General features: G+C 39.7%; 1 protein-coding gene across 27 annotated transcripts; it reads right to left on the bottom strand.

Moving 5' to 3' along the window:
- Positions 1–607: 607 nt before the first annotated feature.
- Positions 608–19,795, bottom strand: znf740a (zinc finger protein 740a). Of its 27 annotated transcripts, XM_083668948.1 has the most exons (23): positions 19,715–19,795; positions 18,069–18,237; positions 17,563–17,745; positions 16,889–17,035; positions 16,141–16,267; positions 15,794–15,877; positions 14,699–14,782; positions 13,720–13,803; positions 13,291–13,374; positions 12,762–12,845; positions 12,194–12,277; positions 11,550–11,633; positions 10,410–10,493; positions 9,912–9,995; positions 9,297–9,380; positions 8,763–8,846; positions 7,989–8,072; positions 7,458–7,541; positions 6,946–7,029; positions 6,481–6,564; positions 5,225–5,308; positions 4,640–4,758; positions 608–3,662 (listed from the first exon to the last, which is right to left on the bottom strand). In XM_083668948.1, the coding sequence occupies exons 2-23, from the start codon at positions 18,111–18,113 to the stop codon at positions 3,489–3,491; spliced, it is 2,139 nt and encodes a 712-aa protein (XP_083525074.1). In that variant the 5' UTR covers positions 18,114–18,237; positions 19,715–19,795; the 3' UTR covers positions 608–3,488. The 27 variants fall into 27 exon arrangements, 25 of the variants coding, with proteins under 25 accessions (XP_083525074.1, XP_083525075.1, XP_083525092.1 ...); XM_083668949.1 differs by lacking the exon at positions 5,225–5,308; XM_083668966.1 differs by lacking the exon at positions 6,481–6,564.
- Positions 19,796–21,152: the final 1,357 nt, after the last annotated feature.

The following is a 21,152-nucleotide window of genomic DNA, read 5'->3' as shown; positions in this document are numbered from 1 at the left end:
TCGTTTCGGGTTTTTTCTTAATTATGGTGAGCATTCTTCGGTCATCCACTCTTCCATCCAGTCTTCCTTGGCCCATCAGCCTGTTTACGATTTCTGAGCTCACCAGCATTTTTTCTTTTTAATGATGTGCAAGCCTAAGGTTTTGGCTATTTTTCTGATTTTTTTTTCCAGCCTAATCATGTCTTCTTTGCCTTTCATTTAACATGAGGACTTTTGGTCCACATGTTGACAGACACCAATAGCAGACTCCAAAGGCAAAGTGAAGCCTAGAATCTATTCTAGACATTGACATCTCTCTTATGCCTGCACAAATGTGACACACCTGATTTACCAAAAACACCTAAGCCAATTATCCCATTACATATGGTGCCTTCAAATAGGGGGACTATGTGTAACCAGTGCTGTCATTTGAAACCAATATGTACACAAATACTCAAATAAAAGCTGATAATCTCTACTTGAACCTCTTAGTAATTGTTTGTTTTCAAATCCAAATGTTTGGAGTATAGAGCCAAAACAAAAAAAATGCTTCACTGTTCCATTACTCAAACAGGGCACTGTATTTCCACTGGGCTGCTGGGGTAGAACAATGACACAATAATCCAAGTCTTTTATAAAGTATTTTATTTCAGCATAATGGTAGGAAGCCTCTCCCCTCACTCCATACAATTAAAACTAATTGGATCACAAGGGTACATATTAGTTTGCCCATTTTTACAATTATCAATGTAACATTTTTTTTAAGAAAAGTTCTAAGCACATTTTTGCCTACACAAAATAATAATCAATATAAGATCCTGTTTTAACTGAGGACCATAACTTTGCATGCAAGACTATTAAAGAAAACAAAAAACTAACCTGTGATAGCTACTGTAGATGCTGTTGCTTATCTAATATCTCTATCAATATAATTCACTACAAATAGAAGGGGGTTTGTATAAAAACAGTCATTTTCTTGGAGGTACTACTGCCTCTAATCTTTAAATTACTAAACATCCTGGGCTCTCAATACAGTACTGATCCAAATGGTTCTGTCCACCTTCTTTGCCAAGTTGAGGAGTAAGAGGCGCTGTCTAAACACTAAAATCTAGAACTGTTTGAAAAAGAAAAATAATCCATATTTCATGTTTTTTGTCTTTCGTTTTTATCACTCCAGTGTTTACAATATTATCAGAAATAAAAAGGTCCTTGAAGCATGAACAGAATCGTCATATGAAGGGGCAGAAAGAGAACAACTCTTTTCTGACAGCTCAGTCCTTTGTCTAATCCAGTGGAAAAATTAAATCTCACCGGATTAACAACTGAGGCGCAAGGACTCTATTGCATTTTCACCGTGAGATTGATAACACTACTTAAAAAGACAAGAAAAACAGGGATTTAACAGGTAAAAGCAACCCTGCTTTGCCCTGTGGCCACACTGGTGGGTCATGGCAGGTGGCATCCCTTCCATATCTCTGAGGACTGAGGGGTTGCCAGAGCATACAGTAGACATCTCTCTCACCCCTAGTCCTTAGAAACCACTGTGTTTTGCTGGATTGCATTAATTTATCACTTAGACTTAGTTAAAACAGTGAAAATATCTGAACTATCATCAACAGTACATCTAAACACTTGCAGGATATACATTTGGCTTGACTAAATAATCAAAGAACAATGGTTAAACTTGCGACACTGAGTAACATTCATTAAAAATTCTTGTAATTCAATATTCAGTTAAAGCAAATTCCAGCACACACGGAGGTCCCTCAGGACCAGGAGTTAGAAAACCTAAACTGGGCAGCAAAATGGCCCCTGTTTCTACTAGCCCATAGACAGGCTGTGTAACACCACCAATATGCTTACAGACCCGGACAGAAATACATAAATGCCAGAGTAGGTAGACAAACAGAGCGTTTCTGTGCTCTATTGCCGTTACACTTGGAGGGGCAAACCACAGACAGCATGATCAAAGTTCATTACAGGTAATAGAGAATCATTCATTACAATATCATTTAGCACTACGATGATTATTTCTTAATCCGATCTTATTTAAGGCTAACCCCCCCCCAAAACATAACAGACATCCTTTACACACACCAACCCCATATTTTCCATTAGAAGGCATTTGTTAGTGTGTAGCAGAGTGAAGCAAGTGTTGATTCAGCTATGGGTATGTGGCCTGCAGCTGGCCACAGCACTGCCTGAACTAAATTCATGTTAGCACTATTAGCATCTCACTGGAATTGTCAAATTCCTAGGGTTCCTGAATGAATAATTGATGGGTTATATCATTGTCAATAACAACAGAAAATATCAATTATTTCAAAAGAACATAAGGGGGATATTGTTTAGCCTATACCATTGTAGTGAGCAGTGTTCAAGGGTGAGAGCTTTGGAAAAACATACCCCACTTGTAAAAGGCAGTGGCTCGTCCTTCTAAACCTATCTGATGATGATAATAATAATCATAACAATAATAATAATAATAATAATACTTAAACCATTAACTCAGAAAATAAAAGGCAAATGAATAATAATAAAAAAAAAACATAAAACATAAGCACGCTCTAAGGCCACAAGATTTTGTATACCTCCTGCTCTCCTCTCAACGCGAGGATCTGTACATACACAAAGTAATGGGACTCGCTGAAGCTGCCATCGTGTGCCTTTTCCAAGATAGATCTGTATACAAACTGTAAAGAGATAGCTTGCAACCTGCTCACAAATATCTCTGTACATACACCGTTAAGATTGTAATAGTTCTTGTAAAGAGTGAACTGGGACTTTCTACAGCTGTCATCCTGTGCCATTTCCTGAGTCATCAGCACATCACTACCAAACAACTAACAGAACATGGTACAGCACACCATGGTAGATATCATCCTGTGTCCTGACCCTTCACCTTGTGACCTGTTTGCACTTCTTCACTCTGGACTGTCTTAAAATCACTGACTATTAAAACCCCTTCTTGTTTTACAGTTCTGACACCTGTACCATTGTCTGCCAAATGTTTTTTCTTTAACAAACAACTATCATTTCTACATTTTCCACAGAAGTCCTCAATTGTATGTTATATTGTTATATATTCATGTATATATCCCACTTCATCATTGCCATGGTGTTATGACAAACAGTACACCCCCCCCCCCCCTCCCCTCCCCAGAGTACCACCAAAAGCACAAACAATAAATCTAAATAATAACAGAAACTGAACTTATAGCAAAAATCAAATAGATTAAGTACAAAATAGACCACCGTCTATTGCAGGAAACTCTCTCGCTCGCTCTCAAAAAAAGACAAAACAAAATATAACATCTGTCCCTCTGTCATAGTAACCTCAGGACTGGAGCTGCAGAATCAGTCTGTGCCATAGTGTGGCGCCACTGAGCGCAGGGCTGGGTGACTGAGACCCTGTGGCCTGTCCTGTCTCTCCGGGGAGGTGATGGTTAGGTGTGTGGGGTGGGGTGGGGTGAGGGGAAGGGGATGGGGGTGGGGAAGGGGGGGGAATGTCAGACAGCCAGCCGACCAGGAGGCGGGTGCAGGGGGCTCCAGGTGGGGGGGGCAGGCGGGGGCTCCTGTGAATATGGGCGGGGATCACAGCACGGCTGGTTCTCCACTTTGGCCACGCCGCGGCCTTGGCACAGCCGCCGATGGCGCAGCAGACGGTCTGTCCGTGAGAAGTTCTGTGACACACACGAAGAGGAGTGTTTATCCATCATACATCTAAACACAAAGGCTCTGAGGGTAGGAGTCAGGTGATGACTGCCCAGTACAATGAATCCACTCAAAGTGTGTGAACTAGGGCTGGCACAGCAATTGAATAACAATGGATTACACGGTTCAGGTTTATTTTCAAATACATATACTTATTAATACCAGTAGTGTAAATGAATGAATGTGAACAATTGTTTTGCTGCCTTAGGGGCCGTGTCCGCCAAGCTAAAAAAAGAAGCAAGGCACGCCACTTAGGTACCTGAAAACAGTAGCCTTCAAAGAGGACTGGGAAAAGACGTGATTCTTGTTGCTAGGCTACCATCTTAAGCCACCCACAAACAGCAAGCTGAACAGGCAGTGTCTTCAGCTGTTTGTGTCGGCTGGGTCCTAACACAGGTCGTGTACGGCATCCAAGCACACTTTGAGCAATTTCCATGTATTTATGATGCCATTTTTTCCAGTGTGACCGCTTTTTATAACAGGAAGACAATGTCCACTCATTTAAAAACTGTCATGGTTAGCCTCTACTTCTTCACAACTTTGTCAACAAAGTCACATCACTGGTTTATGCAACACACTGGATTATTGCCTCTAATATGAAAGATCACTGGACACTATTCAATCACCAAAGGTACAGTAATTTTGTATTACTGGTTTTCACTTGCATTTTGCTTTTGTTTGCTAACTTATAGTTTAGTTCTAGTCACTTTTGCATATCTAAAAATTGGTTTGTTGTGTGTAGCTAAGGATTTGAAAGAGCAGTAGACGTAGCTTATCTGATCTGTTTTTTTTTTAATGTGTGCAGACATCTGATGTGCATACGTGAGTGTGTCACTGTGAGTACACTGTGTGCGTTCATGCTGGCACTGCCAACAGTGATGTGCATTCTTTGTGACATGTTAGGGCATGTGCGTGCATGTCTGCCTCTATGTGTACATTCTCTTACCTGCTGGCACCGCTCACACTGGTAAGGCTTCTCTCCGCTATGGACACGCTTGTGTCTCTCCAGATGGTAACGCTGGATAAACCTCATATCACACATGTCACAAGCAAACGGCTTTTCCCCTAAAAGGACACAAACACAAATTCATCACATCAAATCCACAGAGTCAAACCACAACAAACTGTACATGATTTAGTCTTACTAGGTTAGAATCTACCGGTTACATTTACTGCATCTAAAAAATGTTTATTACAAAGTGATGGGAAACTATATGTCTCTTTTGTTCTAATGACAACAAATGAAGAAGATAAGAATTATTTAATAAAAAAAATAAAAAAAATAAATAAAAGAAACTACACTTTCAGAAACATTTCGAGATGTTTTGTCATCAACTCATTATGTGTAGATCAGAGTGGAATCTCAGATTTGTATATTGATCTACTCAACACGATGCCCCTGTAAAGTTTAACTTGATATTTTGAGGCTGGTTCAACAACATTGACAATCCAAACTCGAGTTTGTTGTAGTCTGGTCTTATTTGTTTAATAAAAAAGGCCTTTCTTAGTGACAGGGTAAGAGGACGCATACCCGTATGACTGAGGCTGTGTCTCTCCAGGTGGTTACGCTGAATAAACCTCATGTCACACATGGAACAAGCATACGGCTTCACCCCTATGCACACAGAGCAATACATTAGCTCTCTTTCTCCAAAGAGTATAACACATACACAACTTAAGATCTCAAGCTAGCAGTATAATAACTATAGAGAAATGATTGCTACCATAATGATGACAATTACAATATATGTGCCTTATGGAAAAAACAATGTGGAAGTTGTGAGCTATCGGCGGGTGTTTGCGTCACTTTAATTTCTAATTAAGACTATTTTGAGGAATGTTAACTAATTATTGTTCTACGTAAAGATGAGTGGCTCATTAAGGATAATCAACGAATACAAATGTTCACTAACCACTGAATATGATTACTGTATCAACTCTAACGCAGAAGGTTGTAGGCCAGTGTGTGTGTGGAGAAAGAGGATCTAACAACTGTCATCATCCCACATCCAGAAATAACAGCTAGTAAAGCCATATATCACACATAGCGGACCATTTGTACTAATTCCAAAGGCAAAACACTAAATAACGATTAACGAATAACAGCTGTTCAAGTCTAACGTATTCGTAACAATATAACCGACATCCCCAGCACTGGCTACTTACAACTGACAGACGTGATTTTCACAACAAGACTTGACCGAAAAGACTAACATCTACAATATGACCCTAACCTGTCACACTACTGCTTAGCAAAATCTAGCATATACATCTTTCATGGCTGCAGTTTTATTGCAATTATTCCACAAAGCATCGTCAATAAAGATTAAAAGAAAACATTTCTAAACCAGACATGACAGCAATCAGACATCGTTGCTTGCCACTAAAAATTACTAGCTTCTTAGCCTGAAAATATGTTTTGAAGAGCCGAGCATAATATCTCCAGATCCCAATGATGTATAGTAATATTATAAGATATACATTATATTTTTATCAACAGCTTAATTAGAAATAAGCATCAAACTATTACTTTAAATCTCATTCTACACATAAAGAGGCCTGATGCAATACTAAACAAATGGTGTTATCCAAGGCACTTCTAAATATAGATAAACCGCCCTCCCCCCCCCCCCAAAAGAAAAGCCATGAAACCCCTCATTACTACGTAACACGTAACACGTCCAGAAACTGATTACTAATATGTCCGCTACCGACTTGTCTGTGAAAAACTAAACTAAAATTCTCTGACGGCTTTGGGTGAGATGGGTACGGTGAAGGGACCCATACCCGTATGAGTGAGGCTGTGTCTCGACAGGTGGTAGCGCTGAACAAACCTCATGTCACACATGGTGCAAGCGTAAGGTTTCACACCTAAACGCACAGAGCATCAACATATTATTTTGGTGCCACAAGATCCATCAATTTAAATCTTTCAAATATTGTTTTGGTATATACACACACATATGCATAATTGATGGGTTATTAACCACTGATGTCAATTCATGCAATAATTTACAGGGGATTCAAAGTGAATAATCAGAATTTTATGTTTTTCCCCAATTAAGATACGTTTTGAAATGTGTGTATCAATGCTTTGGTCCACAACCACAACACATCACATGAGCTGATGATCCTACTTGCCTACTAGTTGGATATCAATCCTGACTGGTTTATAAATCCTGTCAACCCTGTTTACCAAGGTTCTGGTGTAGCCTGGCCTTAATGACAGGGGTACGGTGAACGGACCCATACCCATATGAGTGAGGCTGTGTCTTGCCAGGTGGTAGCGCTGAAAAAACCTCTTGTCACACATGGTGCAAGCGTAAGGTCTCACACCTAAACGCAGAGCAGCAATACGTCATTACTGTGCCACACACTCATCAATTTCAACCTTCCAATGTACAGTATAGATATAAGCCTAACGTCTACACTTAATGTATTGGTTATTAACCAGTGATGCCAATTCATAAACAACATACACAAGATTTAGACTGAGTTATCTGAATCAGGTTTTTTCGCCAATTAGGAAAAGTTTTGAAATGTGTTCATCAATGCTTTAAGTCCACAACACACAACACATCATATGAGCTGATGATATCACCTAGTGGAAATCCAATTCTGATAATATGTTGTAAACCATATTTTTCCTCTAGCCTTAATACATGTATTGCTGCATGACTGGTTTATAAATCCTGTCACACCCTGTATACTAGGGTTGTGGTGTAGTCTGGTCTTAATGACGGGTACGGTGAACGGACCCATACCCATATGAGTGACGCTGTGTCTTGCCAGGTGGTAGCGCTGAAAAAACCTCTTGTCACACATGGTGCAAGCATAAGGTTTCACACCTAAACGCAAAGTAGCAAGACATCATTATTATGCTCACTCTATCAATTTAAAACTTCCAATATATGGTTTAGGTATAGGCCTAATGTCTACGTTAAATGAATTGGTTATGAACCACTGATGCCAATTTGTAAACAATTTACAGGGGGGTTCAGACTAAATAATCCAGATTGGAGGTTTTTCGCCAATAAAGATACGTCTTTGTAATGAATTTATCAATGCTTTAGTCCACAACTATACCACATCACGAGCTGATGATGTCACTTGGTGGAAATCCTACTTGCCTACTAGTTGGACATCAACCCTGAATATATTTTGCAGAACATATATTTTCAACTAGCCTTGTGTATGTGTATGGTGACTGGTTTATAAATCCTGTCAAACCCTGTATACTAGGGTTGTGGTGTAGTCTGGTCTTAATGACGGGGGTAAGGTGAACGGACCCATACCCATATGAGTGACGCTGTGTCTTGCCAGGTGGTAGCGCTGAAAAAACCTCTTGTCACACATGGTGCAAGCGTAAGGTTTCACACCTAAACGCAAAATAGCAATAGATCATTATTATGCCTCATTTTCCATCAATTTCAATCTTACAGTGAATTAAAGCAGAATTTTAATCAAAAGTTTTTTTTGTTTTTTTTTGATATCTCATCAGCACACTTTCAATATAGTCTCAAAATATCAGAACTTTTTGCATAAAAACTTTCTTATATCCTAATTGCAAGCTCAGATTAGTCCCAGGAAGTAAATCTAAGCAGGCTTTTAGGAGCTCTTGCACAAAATATTTATATTTTTGGCCCATATTAATGGTGGGCTGACGAGAAATATACAAAAAAATATAGATATTCTTGAGTAAAATCTTGCTTCAAGTATAGGCCTAATGAATTGGTTATTAACCACTGATACCAATTCAAAAAAAACAATTTACAGGGGATTCAGACTTAATAATGTGATTCGAGGTTTTTTGCCAATTAAGATACTTTTTAAAATGTGTATCAATGCTTTGGTCCACAACCACAACACATCACATGAGCTGATGATGTCACTCCTACTTGCCTACTAGTTGGATATCAATCCTAATAATATATTGCAAACCATATTTTCAGCTAGCATTCATATATTTCTTTCTGCATGACTGGTATATAAATCCTGTCAAACCCTGTATACTAGGGTTCTGCTATAGCCTGGTTTTAATGACAGGGGTAAAGTGAACGGACCCATACCCATATGAGTGAGGCTGTGTCTTGCCAGGTGGTAGCGCTGAAAAAACCTCTTGTCACACATGGTGCAAGCGTAAGGTTTCACACCTAAACGCAAAGTAGCAAGACATCATTATTATGCTCACTCTCTATCAATTTAAACCTTCTAATGTGAGACTAGGCCTATACAAAATTAATTGGTTATTAACCATTGATGCCAATTCATAAACAATTTACAGGTGATTCAGACTGAAATGATCATAATTTGAGGTTCCCCCCCCCCCCCCCCCTATTGAGTATCTTTTAATACATTTAACAATGCTTTAGTCCACAACTACAACACATCACATCACAAGCTGATGTCACTTGTTGAAAATCCTACTTGTCTACTAGTTGAATATCAATACTGACAATATATCACAAACCATATGTTTACAGCTAGCCTTAATATATTTCTTTGCGTATGATGACTGGTTTATGAATCCTGTCACACCCTGTATACTAGGGTTGTGGTGTAGTCTGGTCTTAATGACAGGGGTACGGTGAACGGACCCATACCCATATGAGTGAGGCTGTGTCTTGCCAGGTGCTGGCGCTGAAAAAACCTCTTGTCACACATGGTGCAACCGTAAGGTTTCACACCTAAACGCAAAGTAGCAATAGATCATTATTATGCCTCATTCTCAATCAATTTCAATCTTACAATATAAGGTTTAGGTATAGGCCTAATGTCTATGCTAAATGAATTGGTTATTAACCACAGATGCCAATTCATGAACAACTCTCAGGATATTTAGACTGATGTTTTTATCGATTTAAGAACAAACGTGTTTTCGCTTTAGTCTACAACCACAACACATTGCTGAGCTGATGACGTTAACACTGTTGTAATAATGGATACTCTCATCTTTGAAGCAAGACTACGTATGATTCACTGACACTAGACTCCAATATTGACATTGCACGTATCAAACTTGGAGGATTGGGCTAATAAATTAAACTGTGTATACTATGAATGAACAAAACAGTCATTTATCATCACAAATACTTGTTCTACATATGAATAACTGCTACTTATGTGCTGTTTTACATCTCCTTGAATGTATGTCTGTGGAATGGCTAACATCCCTCACTGACTGCTGGGTGAGAGGGGTACGGTAAGAGGACTCATACCCGTATGAGTGAGGCTGTGTCTTGCCAGGTGGTTGCGCTGAACAAACCTCATGTCACACATGGTGCAAGCGTAAGGTTTCACACCTAAATGCACAGAGCATTAATAGGTTATTTTTGTGCCTCAGGCTTTTCCAATATTCCAATAATAATAATAATACGTTTAGGTACACATGTATCATATGCTGTTCTAAATCGATTGGTGGTTAATAACCAATGTCAATCCATGCAGTTACTTACAGGGGAGCCACATTGAATAAGATATTTTCCCCCAGATAATTAAAGTTTTTCATTGTGTTTTTCAATGCTTTAGTCCACAACCACAACACATCACATGAGCTGATGATGTCATCTGGTGGTAATAACATTAGCCCTTGCAAACACTATATTTTATCTAGCCTAAACATTACTTTATGCATGATTGGTTTATAAAATCCTGCCAAAACATAGGGTTCTGGTGTAGCCTGGCCTTAATGACGGGTACGGTGAACGGACCCATACCCATATGAGTGAGGCTGTGTCTTGCCAGGTGGTAGCGCTGAAAAAACCTCTTGTCACACATGGTGCAAGCGTACGGCTTCACCCCTACACACACAGAGCACCAACTTTAGTATGGAGAAGTTCAACTGCCAAAAATGATCTAGTTTCACTTTACAATAGCTAATAAGCTTAGTAAAGTTTTGGTCTTATTCACCAGTCATTAGTATTTCACAGAAAATATTCGGGGTTTGGTCAAAATGGCGCAATCTACTAATCCAATTGGCGGGGGGGACTAGATTTCAGTACACAATCACAGTAGGCTACATTGGGCAATTAATGTTGAAGTAGTTTCATTATCAGGCTTGTAGTAGTGAGTAATAGCCTGTCTCTATGCTCAAATTAAGTTCCAATCCCAAATGTGAGCATGGGTACAGTCTATTTATCATGCCAAATGTTTCTGCTAATAAATCTATGCTTATACAAGTCAGGATAGATGTAGGTCAGGTTTGAATTTTTGGAAATAATGCTGGTGGATACATGGCTTCAAGTCATGCTGTTCATATGAACATTGACAATTTTAGGCAGTTGGTATATGTACATCTAAGCATAAAACACACACCACTGACACAATTGTGTGATTCTGTCATGCTATTGTGACGTCTCAGACCTCTGCAGCAGTCTGGTTCTCCTGATAGATTCTAATATGATTTCCAAGGGATAAATTTGGTAAGAATACTCAGCTAATTTACATTTTTGAGGTTCTCAGCCAGACCTGAAGCTCAAATCAAGTATGGGGTTGAAAATATGCGGTCAGATATGGGGATTTGATTAAATATGTTTCAAACATTGTTAAGCCTTGTTTCAGATACTAATGCCGATTTCCTAATGCTGTGCAATGCTGTGAGGTCTGGATGAGACAATTAATCAGAATACTGTATAAATTCAACATCTTCCTCTCAGAAAACCTTTACTGTTGAAGGATAACATGGTATTAGTGCTGCTCTTCAGGAATGCTAAATGTACTTTGCTTACTAAATACATTTCTTTAACAATACAAACTCGAGTTTGATGCAGCCATATCAATCCATTTTTCTTAACTCAATGCACTGGGGCTCATGCATGGCCTGATTAAAGAGAAGATTTCAAAGAGAGGACACATACCCGTATGAGTGAGACTGTGTCTCTCCAGTTGGTAACGCTGAATAAACCTCATGTCACACATGGAACAAGCATACGGCTTCACTCCTAAACACACAGAGCAAAAAAATATCAAATATCGTTCGGCCTCAGTTTAAAAATATGCATTTGTTAAACCCCTAGTCTATACATTTACATTCCGACTTTCCTTCTTAACTGCTATGAAAACGATATAAACAAATAATTTAAAAGGGAAAATCAAGGAAGTGAAGCATTTTCTACAGTTTTTGTAATGTTTTCTTAAAAACTCCGGAAATAATGCCCGCTTGCTACAATTTGAATGCATTCTTAAAGAAACAGTAAATAATCACATTGCCAAATGTTTGAATAGAATATTTTTCCCATTAAAGTGGACAGCAGTTTCCAACAAAGCATTCAATTCCATTCACTTTGTGATCGAGAAGCGGAGTATTGTGTCTAATTCACTGCTATGAAGTTAGCATCAAGCAATGGAGACCCTACACGTTGTTAAATCATTTCACATTACAAATAGAGCTGTTGTGGCCTTAACGTGTTCATCTACAACTGAGTACTGATGCATCAGAAGCTCTGCCATATGTGTAATGAGGGCAATTTTCAGTGAGGGGGAACAGTGAGTGGACGCATACCCGTATGAGTGAGGCTGTGTCTCGCCAGGTGGTAACGCTGGAAGAACCTCATGTCACACATGGAGCAAGCGTACGGCTTCACTCCTAAACGCACAGAGTACCACACTTTAGAATATGTTCCCATAAACTGTAGCCTATACACATTACATATAGATTTACATGCTGTAAAGTGATCTATATAGGCTGCTACTTGTTTCAAGAACAACATGCATGTTTAACAGGGTTTGTAACATACATAAAACATGGCCTTTTTCATTTTTCTAAAATTCAGTTAACCAATTAGTCCCTTCAAGAAACATCAATGAGATTAGCAGTGGTTTAACTTCTCCACAATGTCACCAAAGCATTATTCAAGAAAAAAAAACGTCTGTTCCTCTAAAGAGCTTCCTGGTGTCCGCAATCTTTAACTGCTTCAAAATCATCAACAATTCACTCAAATTGAGAATCAAGGTCATGTTTCTATAGGATTATTCTCACCAATACCCTACCTGTTTACCTGGACTAGGGTATAGAAGTATCATGGTATTGTCTTATGTACATGAGAGGGGTACAGTGAGTGGACGCATACCCGTATGAGTGAGGCTGTGTCTTGCCAGGTGGTAGCGCTGGAAAAACCTCATGTCACACATGGAGCAAGCGTATGGCTTCACCCCTACACACACAGAGCACCAACTTTAGAATAAGCCTGCATAGAGCAGGGCTCTAACCCCATTAAAACTGGAAGTACACTCATCCTCCTTTGTACACTCATCCAGGCTAATAAAACCAGACATGCCAGAACGGTGGCAACAATCAATCAAACAGGTCTGAGACGTCACCTTAGCAGTGCAAAAAGCACACTGACAGTTCAACACAGCTACAATTGTTGGGGTGGGGGAACAAATATTTGTTGCATATCTTACATGCAATATTTATGAGCGTTTTTGCGCTTCCAAGTTGTTAAGCAAGCCAAACTCGAGTTTGTTTCATTGTCATTCTAAAACATAGGGAACCACCACTAATCTTGACAAGCCTTCAATACCCAGTGTATTAGGGCTCCAGTGTAGCACCAGTACTGTAGCCCATTGTTTAGAAGGGTATGGAGAGCAGACCCATACCCGTATGAGTGAGGCTGTGTCTGGCCAGGTGGTAACGCTGGAAGAACCTCATGTCACACATGGAGCAAGCGTACGGCTTCACCCCTGCACACACACATCAGCATTATATTAGCTAGCCACTACCGCCATCTTGGTTTAAGCACAACCACCAAGTTGTCATTAAACTGATATCAAGCCTTGCAGACTAATCTGAAGGAATTTCACACATTAGTCTGAAAACAATTTCTTACGATAGAAACACACAAAAAATACATGAAAGTTATAAAACATTGTACAAATTCAATCCATACTCGGCCATGTTGAGTCCATGTGTGTAAATTAATGACATCATAAAGGATGCTGGGACAACTTTTGTTCTGTGGCTCAGGTGTACTACGGTTTACCACTAGTATACAGTTCCATTGAGGGCTATGATGAGCAGACCCATACCCGTATGAGTGAGGCTGTGTCTGGCCAGGTGGTAACGCTGGAAGAACCTCATGTCACACATGGAGCAAGCGTACGGTTTCACCCCTACACACACAAAGCATCAATGTATTAGCTAGAAAGCTCCTATTGAAAAAGGTGGAACACATGACAATTCCCAAATCACTGGCTAGCTACAACTACCATCAACATTTAACTTGAGATCAATCTGAATTCATTTCAACTACACAACATCAACCCATTATAAACTATGATTCAGTCGCTTATCAATAAGGCCGTGGCTACGAGTACGGACGCATATCCCAATTCTCAAAGGCTGCGAGTCCGGTTTGGCTAACGCTACCCCTAACCCTTACCCTAATCTCACGCCTAACTTTAACCAGAAACAAGAGTGAATAAACACTGTAGTATAGGTTTCTATCCTATGATAACCTGGTTTAAATACTTGAAGGTAAGCGCATCACTTATTGCACTACTTGACACCACACCGACTAGCTAAAAAAGCTAATGAAGATTGGTAGAATAAAGAAGTAGTAATATTGTAACTACCGGACATTACTAGACTATATCGGAATACGAACCCGTACCTGTAGCCACTGTAACAACAAACCGATACATTGAACGCTAGGTTTGGACATCAAGGGACTCACTCTATAGGCAAAATACTGAGTTGTGCCATACAAGTCTGATAACTTCAAACATTTTAGGTGTCATAATTGCATAGGCCTGTATGACTCATATTTTTTTTTTTTTAAAGAAAAAAAAGAAGAAAAAAAAAGAAAGAAAAAGTAGTCGTTTTACCAAATCAACATGCTATCTTTCAAACCAAATAGCCTACAAGTTTTCTACATGGATGCCAGAATTTTTCTGTCATGGAAATCATCAATGTACACTCAAAACATTTCTCTATGAGAGACTACACAATGACAATCACATGGGAGGCTTGTTTTATGTGAGATGGGTACGGAAAAAAGACTCATACCCGTATGAGTGAGGCTGTGTCTCTCCAGGTGGTAACGCTGGAAAAACCTCATGTCACACATGGAACAAGCGTACGGCTTCACTCCTACACACACAGAGCATAAGAATATTAGCTATGAAGTCTGCACAAATGGAAAACTGCCATTTAAGGTTTACATTTTACAAAGTAGATTTGAGTAAGTTTATTGGTTACATTTACTAGGGGAAATGCAAATGTGTTGCCTTAGATAAAAGTGCAACTGCCCACTGATGGACACGTAAATATGGGCTTCAATATGAATATTCAAAGTACAAGACAACTGGAAACTAAACAGGAATGTTTTCATTTCAGCAAAAGGTGCAGACATGGGCAGTGTTTTCCCTCAATATAAGAGAGGCTACAGGTCACTACGTTTTACAAGCAAACAGGCCGAGTAATTTACTTACCAATTTCGTAATAGAAAAACAATGATTAACAAAGATAATTTTACATTAATGACTAAATTCTCCAATTCAAGCCTAGAAATGACTATATTCTCCAATTCAAGCCTAAACTTAAGTCCCTTGATGTCCATGCAGTAATTTCTCCTCACAATCTCATACAGCACTCCAGGGAACGGCAATATTGTCCTAATGCTGTGAGCCATCTGCAGCTTCCTATGGCAATCTATTACCATCTATTTACTGCAACAATCACAAGTAGACCAATATCCTTTGTACTTTGACTGGTGTTGGGGGACCCATTTATGCCTACGATAACCCGTATCCTTCACAAGGTTTAAGTGAATGGAATTTCTAGCTTTGTTGGAAATTACTGTCCAATAACAAAACGAGCCAGGAAAACTAGATGTTAATCCAGTTGATTCATTGTGTAAAAAAAGAAAGAAAATGATTTTGAATATATATATATGTATATATATATATATGTATATATATATATATATATATATATATATATATATATATATATATATATATATATGTGTGGATATATATATGCATTCATCACAGATGAAGTTTATCTATATATAGCAAGATCGTTTATACTGGAGCTCAAGTGGAGCACCACAGGTGTTAGCTCGTTTTAGTGAGATGGGTACGGTAAGAGGACGCATACCCGTGTGAATGAGGCTGTGTCTCTCCAGGTGGTAACGCTGAATAAACCTCATGTCACATATGGCACAAGCATACGGCTTCTCCCCTAAACCGAAGAGCACCAGTTTTAGTGAAAGGTCCCCACAGAAAACACCAAAAACTGAAGCAAAAGCTGACACCAGACAAGCTCTTAAGGAGGACAGTTCAAAAACTTAAAATTGATGCACACCCCTTAAGAGATAACTTAATTCAAACTGGTGTTTGATGGTCTCTAGCTACACATTTGCTTACTATATTAGGTATTGCAAATGTTCCCTAACTGGTAATGGAGAACCTAAAATACCAGGTTGTTGTGGTTTGTACATATACCTGTATGAATGAGGATGTGTCTCTTCAGGTGGTATCCACTCCTAAATGCTCCGTAACAGTGATCACAGATGAAGTTTTTCTGTACTTTGGATACAGGACAGTTACCATTCTCATCAACAACCACCACCTGGGCAGGACAGGAGAGGATAGAGGCTAAGCATTATATGATAATTAGGCCTAAACCACACAAACAAGACTCCAAAAACATATAGGACATGACACCACATCTACTTACACATTGACATAAACATACACTCACACACGTGTGTAAAAGCAAATAACATTTCAATCAGCCTGAGAAATATCAGAGTTAAATCAAAAACATTCAAAAGCTAGTTAAGAAAGTGTATTGAATCTCAATTCTTTTTTTTCAACCATTTTGGCCAAATACACAAATCCTACTGAAGGGTTAACCCCCTCCCACCCCCCATGCTACTGCTCTCCTCTCACACACAATAACAGTTATTGTGTTCCCCTCCCCTCCCCCCTCTTTCCTCTCCAGAGAACCCCACCCCCTCCACATCTCCTCTGCACTCCACCCCCCACCCCCACACAAACAAAATATGTGCACACTCAAAGGCACCAACTCAGCCACTGACAAAAAGTCAGTCTTCCTTGAAACAAAAAAAAAAAAAAAAAAAAAAAAAAACATCCGCCCACGTTGGAATGCACACATTTTCTCAGATTTTACAACACTGTATCTATCCAACACAGAGGCAATTTTTCTTTTGAATTCTTAGACACTGACCTTCCCTCCCCTCCCCTCCTGCTCTCTAACTTTACAGGGCGTTCCTGACTTCCTGTTCTTCTTTTTCATCTGCATCTCTTCGTTGGCCCTCATCTCCTTCTCGTCCAGTAGGCGGGGAGCATGGAAGTCGCCCTCCTTCCGGATGAGCTGGGGATCACAGACAAGAGAGAGAGGGCAGTGAGTCAGCTTGCTGGGGAAAAAGCCTTTTCTAATAGCACACTAAATAAAAGCCAGGGACATCTCTAAAAAATTATCTTTTCTTAATGTGTATAAGGAGCTACACATGAAATCTGGTTCCCCTGGCCATAAGTCAAAATTGCAATTTCAATGATCTGTTGTTTACACAAGCCAATGATACTAGCTATCTTCCAGCACAAAATTGTGAACAGGTAATAATAAATATTTGCTACGGATAGTTTTGGTTTGCCCATTTTCTGTAAGATAATGTAGGCACTTCTTAAATTATTACTTAAGACTATTATTTAGGAATATCAACAGTCCAGTGTGGGCTTATTGGTTCCTTGACCTACATACAGAGAGCAAGTAAGTGTTGAGCGTTAGCATGAAATGAATGAAAACATTCCTATTTAACACATGTTCTTCTATTAAGAGATGGAATAATAAATGAAAAAAGCCCCCTCATCCCCCTCAGCATTTCCCAAGTATCTCCTAACCAGGGGTGGACAGCTCATCCCGGACGGCAGGATCATGTGGCTCTGGGGCCCACGGTCAAGACCATCCCTGTGGGGCGGTCCATGGCCAAGTGGGGCCATCATTTTCTTGGGCGGACCAGCCATGGAGCTAGCCTGCATCAGGGCCATACTGGAAAGCACAGCCTCACAGCCAAGCAACCCCGCCTGGAAACAGAACCATGTTGGGTTAGGGAGAAGCTAAGAGCCAAATCAATCAAATATTTGAAAAGAATATAACAAACAATAAAGGTGTGTGGGGGAGCTAAATAAAGTTGAAGACAAGGACTCCCTAAAGGGTTACAATTAGATTAAAAAGAGAATCCTATGTAACCAAACGACAAATTAGACCTTAAAGATATTTTCATTGCACAACATTTCACTACATTAATGATGACAACATCTTAAATGACATATGATAACACGTAATGTAGGTACTAGGTTGTGTGTATTAAGCAATGTTTTTCTCATATTTCTGTAAGAAAACTAACCCATTTCATATGGTCACGGACTGAGCCGCTGGGCAGGTGTGACATTGCAGTGGGAACGGTGTATGTGAGGGTGGGGAAGGGGGCGGGGACAAGGTCATCCGGGGATCCGTCAATCAGGATGGTCGGTCTGGCGGGAGGCCACACCCACCTCACTCATCTAGCACTAAAACTGAGGAAGAGGAGCATGTGGACAAAACATGAAAATACATTCAAGAACAATAAAATATTTTAACTCAGCCCTGGAGTCACAGCAGTTAGGCTACAACAATGCTGGTCAGCTGCAACAAAAACCTGAGTAGCCCACTACTCAATAACAGGCACTTTGTTTTTGCATTATAAGTCAACATTTCAACCTAAAGTTTAACTGACAGGTGTAAATTTGGTTTGTTTTCCCTCAAAGCCCAATTATGACCCTAAAATGTTTTATCATGGGCAATTTTGATCATGGGCATCACACCCACCCAACACCCAAGTGCATGACTCCAGCCACAATAGTGTACAATGGGCCGACAAGATGAGCATGTTTACCAAATAGTCCAATGATAAAATGGTCGTATTAATTGTAGGCTACAGCAGCTGAGATTAATGCTATAGAAAGCAGTCATCATTCATATCCAAACCAATTAGGTACTACATACATTGCATAACTAGCAAGTTACTGCCCAAGTTGCATATGACAATAGGGCCTACAGCTGCTAGCCGTAACGTTGGCTACGGTTATCCTCTCTCCCAAGGATGTAGCTGGTAGCTAGCAAATAGGGTGTCTGACTAATTCCTGGAACGAAGCGTTCTATGGAACGCTCCCAACAAAATGTAAATGTCAAATCATAGCAAGCGTGCAGTGTAATTATCATACATTTCCCTATTGATCCGAAGCCCCCAATAACTATTAATATATATATTATATATATATATTTATATATATAAAAACGGGAACCTCTGTCACCCAATTTATGACCAGTTAAGTGTTTTCCAATGTTCCATTCCATTTACAGCAATTACACTGACCCGCAGACAGAATACTGTAATGACAAGGCAATGGATCATCATCGAGCAAAACAAAGGTTTGATTGAAAAGTTAAAAAAAAATATATCGAAAGCAGAAATTCCCCTAGGCGTATTGGTTATATAAATACATAACTAGCTCGCTAACAAATTTCCTCTAACAGACTAGCTAGCTTACAAATCATCGATCGGCCGCTGTTTTCTAGCCCAATCTAGCTAGGTCTAGCAGGAGGAGAAACAGAAACACGACATAGCTAGCTAAAAGCTAACGCTAAGCTATGCTAGCTTACCGAACGACGCACATAAAAGCTTATAAACCTGAGTTACCATATATCTAGAAATCAAATATCTGTAAAGCCCCGAAGCAATTTCGATGGGTTCATCCCTAGATACATCTGGAAAACGAGCGTAGACGACTGCTTATCTGACAAGGCACAGCAGCGAGATTTTCGCGATAAAAGACAGTGATGGTCGTTCTCGTTCGTTGCGTACTCCCCCTCCCTGTTGTCTACGCTTCTCACAAGTCGTGTCAGTCAGCCCTCTCTGCTGTTTGACTGAAATTAACAAACATCGTTCACTACAATGCTTAATATAAATATAAAAACCATCCGTGATTATGAAAAATTAGTATGGGTATTTACCTTTTAATTTCACTCGTCTGTTGTTCTTCGCAGCCCGACGCCCGAGTTCCAATTTCTTTCAGTTTACAAACACAGGAAACGCCACCGGATGTGCTCCCCGAGGAGAACCCTGCCATGTGATTGGAGAAAATGGGCATAAACGTCTGCCATGTTGGTGAAGGTGAAGTCGCCTGCTACTCCATTTTAGTTGGGATCAATTAACTCCGAACTCTAAGGACAGTCAAAATACAACAAATACAATTCTAAATACTTCTATCGGCACGATCCCCCCTCCCCATTTAATTTATGTACAAAGCCTAGGCCCACTTGTAATTTTGTCTCTGATGAGAAGAGTCTCTGAGAACCCCCAGTGTGGCCTACATATTCATTTTTATATGGAAGAACAGAAAGGTACACTCTTTCACTATTTAAAAAAATTATACCATCTGTCTATATCTCAGCACTTTGAAATATTAATTATTTATAATGTATGCCTTGTTGTATAATGGTGTTTGTGATTGTTCCCTAATTTGTCTTGTTTTTTGCATCAACAACTAAAATACAGTGCCCTATGTATTGGCGTAAGGAAGTATTGTTTCTTCTTTTGGCTCTATCCTGTATACAGTTTGATTTTGAAATCAAACAATTCCTATGAGGTCAATGTAGAGATTCTCAGCCTTAATTCAATGTTGTTTTCATTTAGATTGGTTTAGCCATTTAGAAATTAGAAAATGTTTTAAACATACTCATCACCCTATTTCAGTGCACCAAAAGTATTGAGAAAAAATATCTGATAATGTTCAAATGAAGCACTCATGTTTAGTATTTGGTTGAAAATCATTTGTATGCAATAACTTTCAACCCAAGGAGTGCCTCAAGCTTCGGTGCTTGGTCCTCTCCTCTTCATCTTGTATGTGCTCCCTCTCGGACAGATTATGCATCGCTATGGTCTCCAGTTCCATTGCTATGCCGACAACACTCAGCTGTACCTCACCACCAAAACTATCACTCCAGACACTCACTCCACTTTTGCTAACTGTCTTGCTGACATCATGTCCTAAATGCAATGCAACTTCCTCAAACTGAACTGACAAACAAATCAGAAATCATACTTGTTGGCCCAAAGTCCCTCTCCCACTCTACCAAAAACTTCACCCTCAACACTGATGGCTTCACTGACTCCACATCAAGCCAGGTCCGTAACGTCGCCGTCATCCTGGACTCCACCCTCTCATTTGAACCTCATGTCAAACACATGGCTATAACTGCCTTCTTCCACCTCAGGAATATTGCCTATCTCCGACCTTCTCTGTCATTCAATGATGCAGAGATCCTCATCCATGCGTTTGTTACCTCCAGGCTGGACTACTGCAACAGTGTTGTATTTGGATCCTCAACAGACTCCAACATGTTCAGAACTCAGCTGCCTGCCTGCTCACAAGAACCCACTCCAAAGGCC

The sequence above is a fragment of the Argentina silus genome, assembly GCF_951799395.1.
Source record: "Argentina silus genome assembly, chromosome: 4".
NCBI lineage: Eukaryota > Metazoa > Chordata > Actinopteri > Argentiniformes > Argentinidae > Argentina > Argentina silus.
This window is presented reverse-complemented; position numbering and strand designations above follow the sequence as displayed.